Source organism: Abrus precatorius, unplaced genomic scaffold, assembly GCF_003935025.1.
Source record: "Abrus precatorius isolate BTA unplaced genomic scaffold, Abrus_2018 Scaffold8, whole genome shotgun sequence".
Lineage (NCBI taxonomy): Eukaryota > Viridiplantae > Streptophyta > Magnoliopsida > Fabales > Fabaceae > Abrus > Abrus precatorius.
The window spans coordinates 26641020-26652632 of record NW_020874428.1 but is presented as its reverse complement, the minus strand read 5'-3'; the positions used below and the strand labels follow the sequence as shown (position 1 = coordinate 26652632).

The 11613-nt window shown below is 33.4% G+C and overlaps 2 protein-coding genes across 4 annotated transcripts; both read left to right on the top strand.

The window, feature by feature from the left end:
• The first annotated feature begins 1218 nt into the window (after positions 1 to 1218).
• On the top strand, positions 1219 to 5387 carry LOC113848241 (CCR4-NOT transcription complex subunit 9-like). Its single transcript, XM_027477660.1, has 9 exons — positions 1219 to 1371; positions 1608 to 1679; positions 1796 to 1885; positions 2283 to 2325; positions 3353 to 3459; positions 4000 to 4095; positions 4706 to 4896; positions 4995 to 5064; positions 5277 to 5387. The coding sequence occupies exons 1-9, from the start codon at positions 1219 to 1221 to the stop codon at positions 5385 to 5387; spliced, it is 933 nt and encodes a 310-aa protein (XP_027333461.1).
• Positions 5388 to 6840: 1453 nt separating this feature from the next.
• Positions 6841 to 8714, top strand: LOC113847537 (ribonuclease 3-like protein 2). 3 transcript variants are annotated; one of them, XM_027476707.1, is made up of 3 exons: positions 6841 to 7470; positions 7545 to 7921; positions 8252 to 8714. In XM_027476707.1, the coding sequence occupies exons 1-3, from the start codon at positions 7003 to 7005 to the stop codon at positions 8424 to 8426; spliced, it is 1020 nt and encodes a 339-aa protein (XP_027332508.1). In that variant the 5' UTR covers positions 6841 to 7002; the 3' UTR covers positions 8427 to 8714. The 3 variants fall into 3 exon arrangements, with proteins under 3 accessions (XP_027332508.1, XP_027332507.1, XP_027332509.1); XM_027476706.1 differs by having other exon boundaries at positions 8219 to 8557; XM_027476708.1 differs by having other exon boundaries at positions 6909 to 7440; positions 8252 to 8558.
• The last annotated feature ends 2899 nt before the right edge of the window (positions 8715 to 11613 follow it).

The window sequence follows — 11613 nt, the reverse complement described above, 5'->3', positions numbered from 1 at the left end:
TCTAAAAAAAAGTTTGAAATTTCTAAGAAGTTGTTAAAATAAAAATAAATACAAAATGTATTTTTCTTTTTAGAGTACCTTTGAAACTGTTTGCAAATAGTTTAAGAAACTAGTTTAAAACTTTCATAAATTATTTTAAGTATATTTCAATAAACTTGATGTTTGTTTAGAAGAATTTATGGAAAATTTATGAAAACAATATATAACTCCTATAAACTCTTTCTAACTTATTTGAATAATTATTTTAATATAAGTTATTAAAACAAGTTATGAAAATTAGTTATTTTTAATTTATTTCAACTTGTACAAATACGTATCATGGTCAAATATATGTTTTTACAAATTTCTTGTGTAATTTTTTTTCAAAAAAAAAAAACACTTAATGAAATTGTTGTCCAAATGCATCTTTTATCATGTACAATATTGCTTCTTAAAAATTTATTACGCTAATTAATTTTTTCTATTTTTGAAATATAACAAATTTAGTCATTTACTATTTTTTTTCCATCTAAAACTCTTAAATTATCAATTTTTACTCAAAATATTCATAAATTAAAATATATTATTCTAAAAAATAACAAAATAAAATATCATACTTAACTAAAAATAAAAAATACCAAACTTTTGAAACTCCAGTCTCAATAAAATTTCTACCCCTTAATTTATAAAATTATTTCATATACTAATTCTATTAGAATTTAAAAAAAAAGATAAAAAGGAAAAAATTGAAATTTTAAATAAAAAATTAACAAAGAGACCAAAATTATATGACTTCAAAATTAAAAAATATTAAATTATAATAAATTGAAAGATCAAAATTACACATAATTCAAATAAAAAAATTAATTTAAAAAAAATAAGAAATTTCATTTAAAATCGTGTTGAAATATATCACAGTAAAAATATGTTTAAAAATAATTTTATTTTATTTTTAATGAATATCCGAAAACAACACGGTGAAATGATGTTGTTGAAAATATTGTATGTTAATGTAGGGTGACAGAGACAGGCGTTATGGTTTGCATTCAGTGGCATGCAAAGCATGTGTCGCGGCGTCTTTCCAAAACGCACCATTTTCTCGCTTACATTCGCACGCACATACGAGTAAATGAAACTGCTCTCATCACTCATCTCATACACTCTCTCATTACACTCAATGCTTCATAAATTCTATATATAGTCATAGTTGGCGCTCACACGCATTTTCCTAATCAATTAATGGCCAATTTGCCCCAATCCATTTCCATGAACGCCGCGTCGTTTGGACCTCCCTCTGCCAACAAGGAACGCAAGATGGCTTCTGTCGAACACCTCGTTCTCGAACTCAGCAATCCCGATCTCCGTGAAAACGCTCTTCTCGAACTCTCCAAGGTCCTTTTCCCTCTCTCTATTTCTCTGTCGTTTTCGTTAAGTGAAAGCATTCGTTAGGGATTGTGTTTCGTTTGAAATTCAAGCTTAGCACTGTTAATTAGGATGTTACGTGCTATGGTCGCTTTCTTTCTCTTGCATGTCTTCTCGTGCTTTGTCAATGCTGCTTCCTCACTCATACAGTGAGCTCATCAATTTCTATTTTCTCCCTCTCTCTCTCTCTTTTTAATATTTTTTAGAAGAGAGAGTTGTTTCAGGATCTCGCTCCTTTGTTGTGGAATTCATTTGGTACTATTGCAGCACTTTTGCAGGTATGCCTTTGTATGAATTCGTATCATCAAACAAACTAATATTTCGCTTATTTATTGTTTTAAGGGTTGGAGTTTCTTACTCTTTTTTTTTTTTTTTTTTGGTTACTTTCTTCCAGGAAATAGTTTCAATATACCCTGTTCTTTCTCCGCCAAATCTTACTCCAGCACAATCAAATCGGGTTTGCAATGCTCTTGCTCTTCTTCAGGTGAGAATTGATTTGCGACAAGCTTGAGTGTGTCATTTGTGATATGCATGTGTCTATAGCCACTCCAATTTAATTTTATTTTTTTTAATGTAAAATATCCTTAAAATTTTTCTAAGAGAGTGTCCTTAATATGGTAATAAGAGAGAAAAAAGAGGTATTTTAGGCAAAAATCACTTAAAAGTGAGTGATAACAGACGTTTAGGAGTGACAATAGACACTTTCAATATGCTCTGAAAATTATTCTTAACACTGAAAATAAATTGCTTTGGAAATGAGTCCCGCCACGTGTATTATATTCTCTTGGGTCTTTTATTTCCCCTTTTCTTCATGTGATAACTAGATGAAAAGTGACATTGTTATGCTAACACATTTCTTTATTCTCATGCTTTTCTTGTAGTGCGTGGCATCTCACCTTGAAACAAGGATGCAATTCCTCAATGGTAATAATAATTTAGTCATTCATATCAAGGACTCTGAACTTGTGTCTACTATTCTACTGATCTTTTTGTGAAAGTTCTCTCAAGGATTTTTTTGTTGTAACCTGTTTTGAACACAGAATAAGCTAATCGAAAGACACACTGACTTGTGCTTATAATAAGAAAAATTTATTGCTGGAAATGATGTCAGCTTATTGAGATTTGGTTGATGCTATCTGAGTAATACTGACAGTGGGAAAGAGCACTCTGAAACTAGTAGGGATCAGGGCAAGAGAGGGATATAATCCAAGCTGATGAGCTCAATCATAGACTGCATATCAACTTTGAATTTGATCTCTTAGTTATGATAAACATACAACCTCAATAGATGGACAAATTCTCTCCTTTTGCAAATTTAGTTCCTTCTTTCCAAAGTTTCCACTGTATCTTATAATGTATTTGTTGTAATTACTATCTTATTCCATTTAATGAGTTCTTTGCCTTTGTATAGTGCATGTTCAATAAGTAAAAAACGGTGAACCTTTTTATTATCTTTCCCTTTTTCCTATTTATTAAAGTATTATAAGAGGCCTGCTTGGAAGGTCTTTGATCCAGTAACTAGTTTCTGTGTGTAAAAAGAATCATGAGGATAAATTTTAAATTCAATTTGTGCTCCCTTAATATTGCCTATCGTCACAAGACTTAATAGTTTTGCTTGCTTGAAATTGGAGTTTCTTACTCCTTTGGTCATGCCACCTGTTTTTTTTTTTTTTTTTTTCTTAGTGACCGGTCATACTTTCTGCTTGTGGTTTTTGTCTGAATTTTAATTGCAAAATTCTATACGCTCACAAGTCACAAGCATCCATAGATAGAAGCTTTTGGGCCGAAATCACAAGCATATCACAGTTTTTTTTTTTGGGTAATATAAATGTATAGAGTTGGCTTTGACATTAACATATCTATTTCTGCATGGTTTTTGCTCATTAAAATAACACTTGAATGAAAAAAGATATTTGTCTGCTCATTCTTACACAACTTTTCTCATCTGCAGCTCATATACCTCTATATCTGTATCCCTTCCTTAATACCACAAGTAAGTCAAGACCATTTGAGTATTTGAGGCTTACCAGTCTTGGTGTCATTGGTGCATTGGTGAAGGTACTACTTCCTTGCTGATTCTGTTGGTGCATACGCTTGACTATTAGAAGAATATTTTTTTGTTACACTTATGCCGAAGAAAGAATAATTTCAATTAGTAAAAATAGTCACAAAAGGCCTTTACCGTAAAAAATTACATATGAAAGTAACTTAAATTAATACGTCATTTTAAAAATAGTAACAACTGATTATTGATTATTATAAAATGTATGGGAAACAGCTAGATGGTTTATCAAAGTTAGTTGTCACAAATAATTAGTTTTATTATAGTCTTATCATGCTCGTGGTAGTTTTTCTGCTATATCTGTTAAAGTTTCAAATTCAATCTTGTGAAGATTTTGCATAATGTAGTGGGAGTTGGGGACATACAATTCCAACTTGTTAGAATGAATTCATCACCATTATCTGGGAATAAAAGTTCTCCAACTATTTTAAGCCCTTCATGAGATTGTTGAATTCTTTTCCTTCTATGTCATATGTACATCATTTATACTTATGTTTTTTCATTTGTTTAATTTCCCTTCTGTTCATATTCACCAGGTTGATGATACAGATGTTATAAGTTTCCTTCTTTCAACAGAGATTATTCCACTGTGCCTGCGCAGTATGGAAATGGGCAGTGAATTGTCAAAAACTGTTAAGTTTACTAATTCTTGTTTTAACCAATTTGGTTTGGCAAAGTATTTTATTTGGATGAATTGGACTCACAATCTATTTCCTTCTTCATTTTTCTCTGAGCTTTTTTTTTTTTTTTTTGTATGATGCATGATTAACATAACATGTATGCATATGAAGCTTGTTCAAATACAGTGCTACACAGTAAGTGTTAGGCAATTAGCTACTATTTAACTGATCAATGAGATCACCGTTGAAGAGGCTGGCCTTGGCTTAAGATAAATGAATACCATTTGAACTTGGCGTCGGTGTTTTTTAAAGAACATTCTTTTACTCTTTCAGACTTGTCATGGGACTATCGAACTCTTCTTGACATGTTTAGTTGCATCAAAATGCAAGTCAACACCAATATTTTTACTACATGAGTTCGAATATTGTCCTTGAAACTTGAGAGCTAAATCTTTAATATAGATTAACTATTATGTGCTAATTAATGTACTCATGTACTTATGTGCTTTGTAAATGCTAAGCTACTTGATTGCTGTTGCCTCTATCTCTTGATCCTGTTTTATGTAAATCAAATATTAGTAAAAAGGAATATTTGTGTCTAATGAAAATTCCATCACTGCAGGTTGCAACCTTTATAGTTCAAAAAATTCTGTTGGATGATTTTGGTTTGAAATATATTTGTACTACGGCAGACCGCTTTTATGCTGTAGGTCGAGTTTTGGCAAACATGGTGGCAGCTCTTGTAGAGCAACCTTCATCTCGTCTTTTGAAGCATATCATTCGATGTTATCTTCGCCTGTCAGATAATCAGAGGTTGGTTAAGTAGATAGCAACTCCAATTTTGAAAGTTCTCTTCCCATGCCTTTACTTCTTCCCAAGCTTCTGATAAAATTTCGGTTATTTCAATGCAGTGCTTGTGAGGCATTAAGATCCTGTCTTCCGGACATGTTAAGAGATGCCACATTCAATAGCTGCCTTCGTGTAAGTGATATTATTAGTATACAAATCTGATTTTATCAAAAGGATTGGAGTTACTTGATTAAGTAAATCGGAAATTAAGCCGTTCTACAGTAGGGCAGTAACTAGCAAAGCTTATTCTCTTCTTCAAAGGGATTATTTTTTACTTGTCCTTTCGAAGGGATTATTCATGTTTAGTTTGTTTACATTAGCTGGTTTTGGTTTTTCGTATTCAGGAAGACCCAACTACTAGGAGGTGGCTACAGCAGTTGCTTCATAATATTGGAGTCAATCGGGTTCCTTCACTTCAAGCTGCAGGAGGATTCGATCATATGATGGTGTCGTGAGAATACGGATCTTGCTTCGTTGCCGGGCTTTCTACATCATCCCTTCTGTGTTTGGAAAAAATATAAACTTGCGACACATAAAATAGCATTTTCAGTTAGACATATACTAAGAATGTAGAGTTTATAGGGAATGATCTATCTTTTCATTTGATCTTTGGGAGTGAATTGCTCTTTCTGTTACAGTAAACTCATATCACATGAGAATAGAGCCCTCTTAATTGGCATATAAATAATTCAAACTCATGATGATCCATCTATTTCAAAATATAATACAGTATTTACTAGTTATGATTAAAATGATAATACTTTATTTTAATAATTGATATATTACTTAGGAATTCAATAAACTTCTGACCCAATTAACTATTTGTTTTGAAACTTGAGATAAGTTTGTTGCTTTTGTGCGGAAAGAGATTGTGATTATTGACTGTATGTACTCGGTCGTGCTGGTAATTTATATGTAGTAAATTGGTTGGTTCTTTTTTCCCCTTAGTTAGTATGTTCAAGCTTATAGTAAGATACTTAAAAGGGTTGTATTCCTAAACACGGTTCCCCCACTGGAAAGTGATAAATATTGAGATTATAAATTAGATGTTGTAGAAAGAAAGGATATGCAACGTATAATTTGATGGCGATGGAATTCCACCAATGGAAAGTGATAAATTCTTGAAGTTCCCGGTCCATACCAAGGAGAGTGCAAATTGCAGGAAATAAGTCAGTTAGGATGCCGCAATAATCATCGACCGGGTGGTCTAGCCAAGAATCACATTGATGGACGTGTTTGCCTTTTTTTGAATAATTGTTCTTTCATTTAAGAAAATGTTTTTATCGTATATGAATTATTTGAACTGCTCTTCTCTTCACACTAAATTGTCCTTTCTTATGTATATCTATAAAATCAGTACTCCATATTTGTCTAATGTTTTTTAAAAACATTTCATAAATAAAAATGCAAAAATGGTAATTTGATGATTTTGTTTCAGGAATAAAATTTGAAGGGCTTCAAGGATGCTTCCACGACAGTGGCAGTGAACGGGCGACAATCATACGGACGATGATCGTAACAATATGTAACTTGCAACGCTTTTATTTGAGATGACTCACGACCAAACAAAAGAGAGAGATGACCAAAAAGTAGTGCTATCATTTTTTGTTATTATAAATAAATATCTTAATAATAAATATAAATTATCTTCTAGAATTAAAAATAATAATTAAATCACTTCTATTTTTTATAAATATAAAATTTATTTTAAAAATATTTATAATATTAAATGATATAGTTAGTAATTTATATATTTAATAATATTATTAAAAATATAAAAAAATTAATAATTAATATATTTTAAAATTATTATGTATTTTTATAATAAAAATAAAAAAATTTATTTTATTTTTTATAAAAAAATCGGAGAGAGTATTTATCAGCAGAAAACCGAAATAAAAAAAAACTAAAGGGAAACGTGTGAGGGAAGTTAATCCTGAGCCGTCGTCACTCTTAGCAGAAAACTAAAGGGAAACGTGTGAGGGTAGTTAATCCTGATCCGTCGTCACTCTCACACTCACAAGCTACTGTGGCACCGGAACGACGTCGTCTTTGTCTCCATCTGCGGAGATGGAACAGACGTTGCTGGAGGCAGTGGAGAACGCCATTGGGTACAGATTCAGAAATAAGAAGCTTCTAGAAGACGCCCTCACCCACTCCTCCTTCGCCAACGCCATCTCCTACGAGCGCCTCGAGTTCATGGGCGACGCCGTTTTGGGCCTCGCCATCAGCAATCACCTCTTCCTCGCTTACCCCACTCTCGACCCCGGCGACCTCTCCCTCCTCCGCGCCGCCAACGTCAGCACCGAAAAACTCGCCCGCGTTGCCATCCGCTACGGCCTCCACCGCTTCGTCCGCCACAACGCCCCTCCCCTCATCCTCAAGGTCAAAGACTTCGTCAACGTCGTCTCCCAAGAGAACCACCTCGTCGCCTACGGTGGTTTGGTCAAAGCCCCCAAGGTTCTCGCCGACATTGTCGAGTCCGTCGCCGCCGCCGTTTACATCGACGTTAACTTCGACCTTCAAAAACTCTGGGTGGTACTTTCCGTTACCGTTTACATCAATCACTCAATTCGTCATGATATTGTTAATTGCTTTGTGATTTGTGGCAGATATTTAGGGCTCTCTTGGAACCGATGGTGACCCCGGATGATTTGGAGCAACAGCCTCAACCGGTGACGATGCTCTATGAGATTTGCCAGAAGAAGGGGAAACATGTTGACATAAAGCATTGGAGGAACGGTGCCAAAAGCATTGCTAGTGTCTATGTTGATGGAAAGTTTGTGGCCTCTGCTTCCTCCGATCAGAAGGACATTGCAAAGCTTGATGCTGCTAAAATTGCTTTGCATAAGCTAGCAGAATTGCTTCCTGTCAGTAATTTCATGTTAGATTTTTGTGCTGGCGATGATGGTTCCTTCGTGTTTGGAGCTGCCAAACACAAGCTACACGAGCTCTGTGGGATGAAAAAATGGTCCAAACCAGTGTATAAGTAAGTAACCCCTGCTGCCCTATTATCATTATTCCTATGTTGAACGTATAACATTATTGGTAATGGATTTTCCTTTCATTTTCAATTCAGTTGCATTATTTTAACATTCAAATGTTGAGTACGTACAGTGACATAATATAGTTATATTTATCTTTTGCTTGTTCTTTTTTATACATGCATTTAAAAATACCCTTGCCAAAATCAAAGGTTGTAATTTTGGGTCCAAAAGTTGGTTTCCTTTCCTATTTATTCTTTTAGTTCAGTTGCATTATGTGAAGCTTTTGATCCTCCTTGTAGACTATCATCTTACTACTCTGCAATGATTTACAGCATCGAGAAGGATTCAGGTCCCTCTCATGAAAAGAAATTTGTGTGCTCTGTTCAAATAGCAACTGCAGATGGTATACTTAAAATGTCAGGGGATGAAAAATCTCGGGTGAAGGAGGCAGAGAACTCTGCAGCTTCCTTCATGATTCGGGCCTTACAGGAATGTAATAATCTGTGAGATTGGTGTTGTAATCAATAATTGTTTAGGTTGTCTCTCATCTCTTGTTGTAGTTTTAATACAGGATTGTTCACCATCATAATGAATACTTCATATTCTTTGACAATATAACATGATGGGGAGCGATTATTGAGTAATTTGTTTGTTGTTTCATATGGCAATTTATCCGTAGCTGCAGTGAACTTTCTAATGGATCAGTGATAACTTGTAATTTGGGAGTTTAGACGAGTATATATGATGTCTTGCCCATCAGTGTGATAGTCAATGCGAAGTAATTCTTAATTTTCTTACAAGGACCACCTAGAATTGACTTATTTGGATTTCCTATGAAAATTAAAAATTGTCGCATTATCCAGACAGCAGTGCAACTTGGTATATGAAATCGCAAGGCCTGTTTGACTACTTCTGTAGTTTGCCCACAAAATCAAGATAGCTCATCTCATATATAAACTGGATTAGAATAACAAACAAAGCCACGACAACTAAAATGGATCTCACCGCAAACTCAAAACTGAATGTCCAATTTCATTTTTGTTTACGTAAATTTTAATTGAATCATGTAATCTGGACTTGCAACGAGAGAGAAGTTTGCCTCCACTCTTTCTACTTTTTTCTCGTTGCTGCATCTTCTCTAGCCTCGAAGTCTTCTACTTCACAAAGTGGGCCACCACTTCATCTTCTCTTGCTTCTTTAGCTCGCCTACTTCATTCCATTGCCTTGATCATCAAACTCATTTTCCTTCTTTTATTTACTTGTTTGAACTTTGAAGAGAGAGAGAAAACTAAAACATGAAACTAAATAAAATTGTGTTGCAATTTAAAATGAGAAAGGTTTTTTCATTAGTAATAAATGGTTACCCACTATCTGAGAAAATACTATTAAGGAAAAATTATAATTTATTTTGCAAGAACAGGATAATGTTAATTACCCATTTAATTTTTAAATTTAAACATCATTATTGTATAAATTGGATGTCAATTTATGCACGGAGATTCAAACCCTATTACAATTTCCTAGTTCCCTAATCTTACGTCATTTCTTTGCAATCAAATAACCAGGTCAGACCTTTCTCAAATATATAAAATTGATTGGAAAGTATGCCTCATTTGGGTTACGGCTAATTCAACGTACGGTTCAAAAAATTAGGAAATTAAATCTTGGTTTAATATTAAAGTTAGGAATTTTTAACAAGTTCAGCTATTCTAAGCTGAATCAGCTGATTAGTCAGCGGATGACTAGTGCGTTGAAAAATCCAGTAAACAGACATTTTATTCACTGTGGCAGGCAAGAAATGATAAGCCCAAAATATAATCATTGGACTTTGCTTGCACACAAAACTTCTCTCTTTCGCTTGCACACAAGACGAATCCTTCGCCGTCACTTAAATTAGACTCCTTTCTGTTTGCACACCCGTTTAGTTAGAATGGATATTTGCTCGAGCTCTCCATCGTTATATAAAATAATGTATGACGAACACAATTATCAATTCCATTCTTGTACTCTACCATTCGGAAAAGGAAAGGACAGATCTTTGATTTGAACTAAGCCTATATTGAATACATCCTTAATTTTTTATTATCTTCCTTCGTTTGTTTCACTTTAGTTCTTTGCTTATAGATCTAGTGCTGTTTTTATTTTTATTGTTGTCTGGGATTCTATCTAGCCCCCCTTGCGCCACCAAAAACTCATGATTGCGATTATCTTAAACATGTTGAGTTACAACAAGTGTTCTACTACTTTTGGAAATTTCTGTATTTGGCAACGTCATTTATGTAGAATTACACACTAAGTAGTTGTATAATGGACCCCGTTAAGTAAATATAAACGCACTAACCCCAAAAACCAAATACATCCATTCGAAAGCACTCATGTAAGGATCCTTCTTAAGTCACTTAGGTTGAGTGTGCACTTATACTTCTGATTTTCTATAACTTCAAAGACTGCTTGAGTGTGGACCTTACCATGCAAATGGAAAGGTCAAAATCTAAATCTTCGATGTAAGTTTTTACCTTCATTTATTGTTTAGAAGATATGGTTAATATTTTACTATACTTAGGAAAATAATTTTATCACAAAATGACATTAGCTTAATTCTGTCGATGATTTTGAGATAGGCCCGTGATTGAAACTGATATGAAGTTTTGGTTGTCTTTGAATATGGAGGGAGCAGAAGAATAATGGTGGGAGTAAACCATCAAAAGTAAGATAAGGATCTTTACAAGCATCCTTTGCTTTGCATAGATGGACCCCTCTTTCTTCCCTTCACTCGCAGGCCACATATCAAACAGATGGAATTTCTAGCCCCAAGGGAACCAAAGAATATTTTACCTTTGATTGATGACCCCATCATCAAGTATGGAGATCTTCTATATACTCCTCCACTATTGAAATTCTTTTATTCTATAACTAAAAATAATTGTAAACAAACCTAAGTATACATTAATGATTCAATTAAGAAATACAAAATGCAGTTCCTTTTTGGGTTGTAGAAATATGATTTCACATGATCGAGATTGGCTTTGGGTGGATTCTGATACATGTTGAAGAACAGCACAAGCTGAATAATACAAGAAAATTGAGTCATCTGCCAACATTTTGTTGTATGTTGTTTGCTTCCATGCAACACAACCAACTTTGAAGAAAGAGCAGAGGTCAGCCTTGTTGATTGTTCAGCATTTAGATGCTATTATATATGATAGAAAAAAGTTATCCCATTCTTTTTAATTTAAAAATATTTAAATTCCGTCAAATAATTTATTTCTTTATTTTGTTATAGCTCATAACTATTTTTAAAACTAAATACAAAACAAGTATTTTTTATACTATTCAATTTCAATTTTTTTAATAAACAAAATGCAGCCTATATTTTTCTAGGAAACTATACACAATCTCATTCATCCAAATAAATTAATTTCATAATTAAAATAATTTTGAATATATTGAAATAATCTAAATCGTTATTCAAACTAACACCATGCAATTTATATTTGGACCACAAGCAATCAAATTCTGATTCCCTGATATAGTGCAAATTTAAATAAATAATATCAAATTTAATTATATAAAAAAATATAGCATCATCTCATAAAAAAGAGATTCTGAAGCAACGTTCCAAGGCAATTGACCCCACAGAAAAACACCAAAATAGCATGTCTACGCAATGACTTTCTTTTCTTGAGAGCAAGAG

Excerpts from the sequence above, each read along its gene's own strand:
- LOC113848241 (XM_027477660.1), top strand. The coding sequence starts at position 1,219 with ATGGCCAATTTGCCCCAATCCATTTCCATGAACGCCGCGTCGTTTGGA. Across the intron at positions 2,326-3,352 it reads AAGGATGCAATTCCTCAATG|CTCATATACCTCTATATCTG; the intron begins GTAATAATAATT and ends TCTCATCTGCAG. Across the intron at positions 4,897-4,994 it reads CGCCTGTCAGATAATCAGAG|TGCTTGTGAGGCATTAAGAT; the intron begins GTTGGTTAAGTA and ends ATTTCAATGCAG.
- LOC113847537 (XM_027476706.1), top strand. The coding sequence starts at position 7,003 with ATGGAACAGACGTTGCTGGAGGCAGTGGAGAACGCCATTGGGTACAGA. Across the intron at positions 7,471-7,544 it reads ACCTTCAAAAACTCTGGGTG|ATATTTAGGGCTCTCTTGGA; the intron begins GTACTTTCCGTT and ends GATTTGTGGCAG. Across the intron at positions 7,922-8,218 it reads TGGTCCAAACCAGTGTATAA|ACTATCATCTTACTACTCTG; the intron begins GTAAGTAACCCC and ends TCCTCCTTGTAG.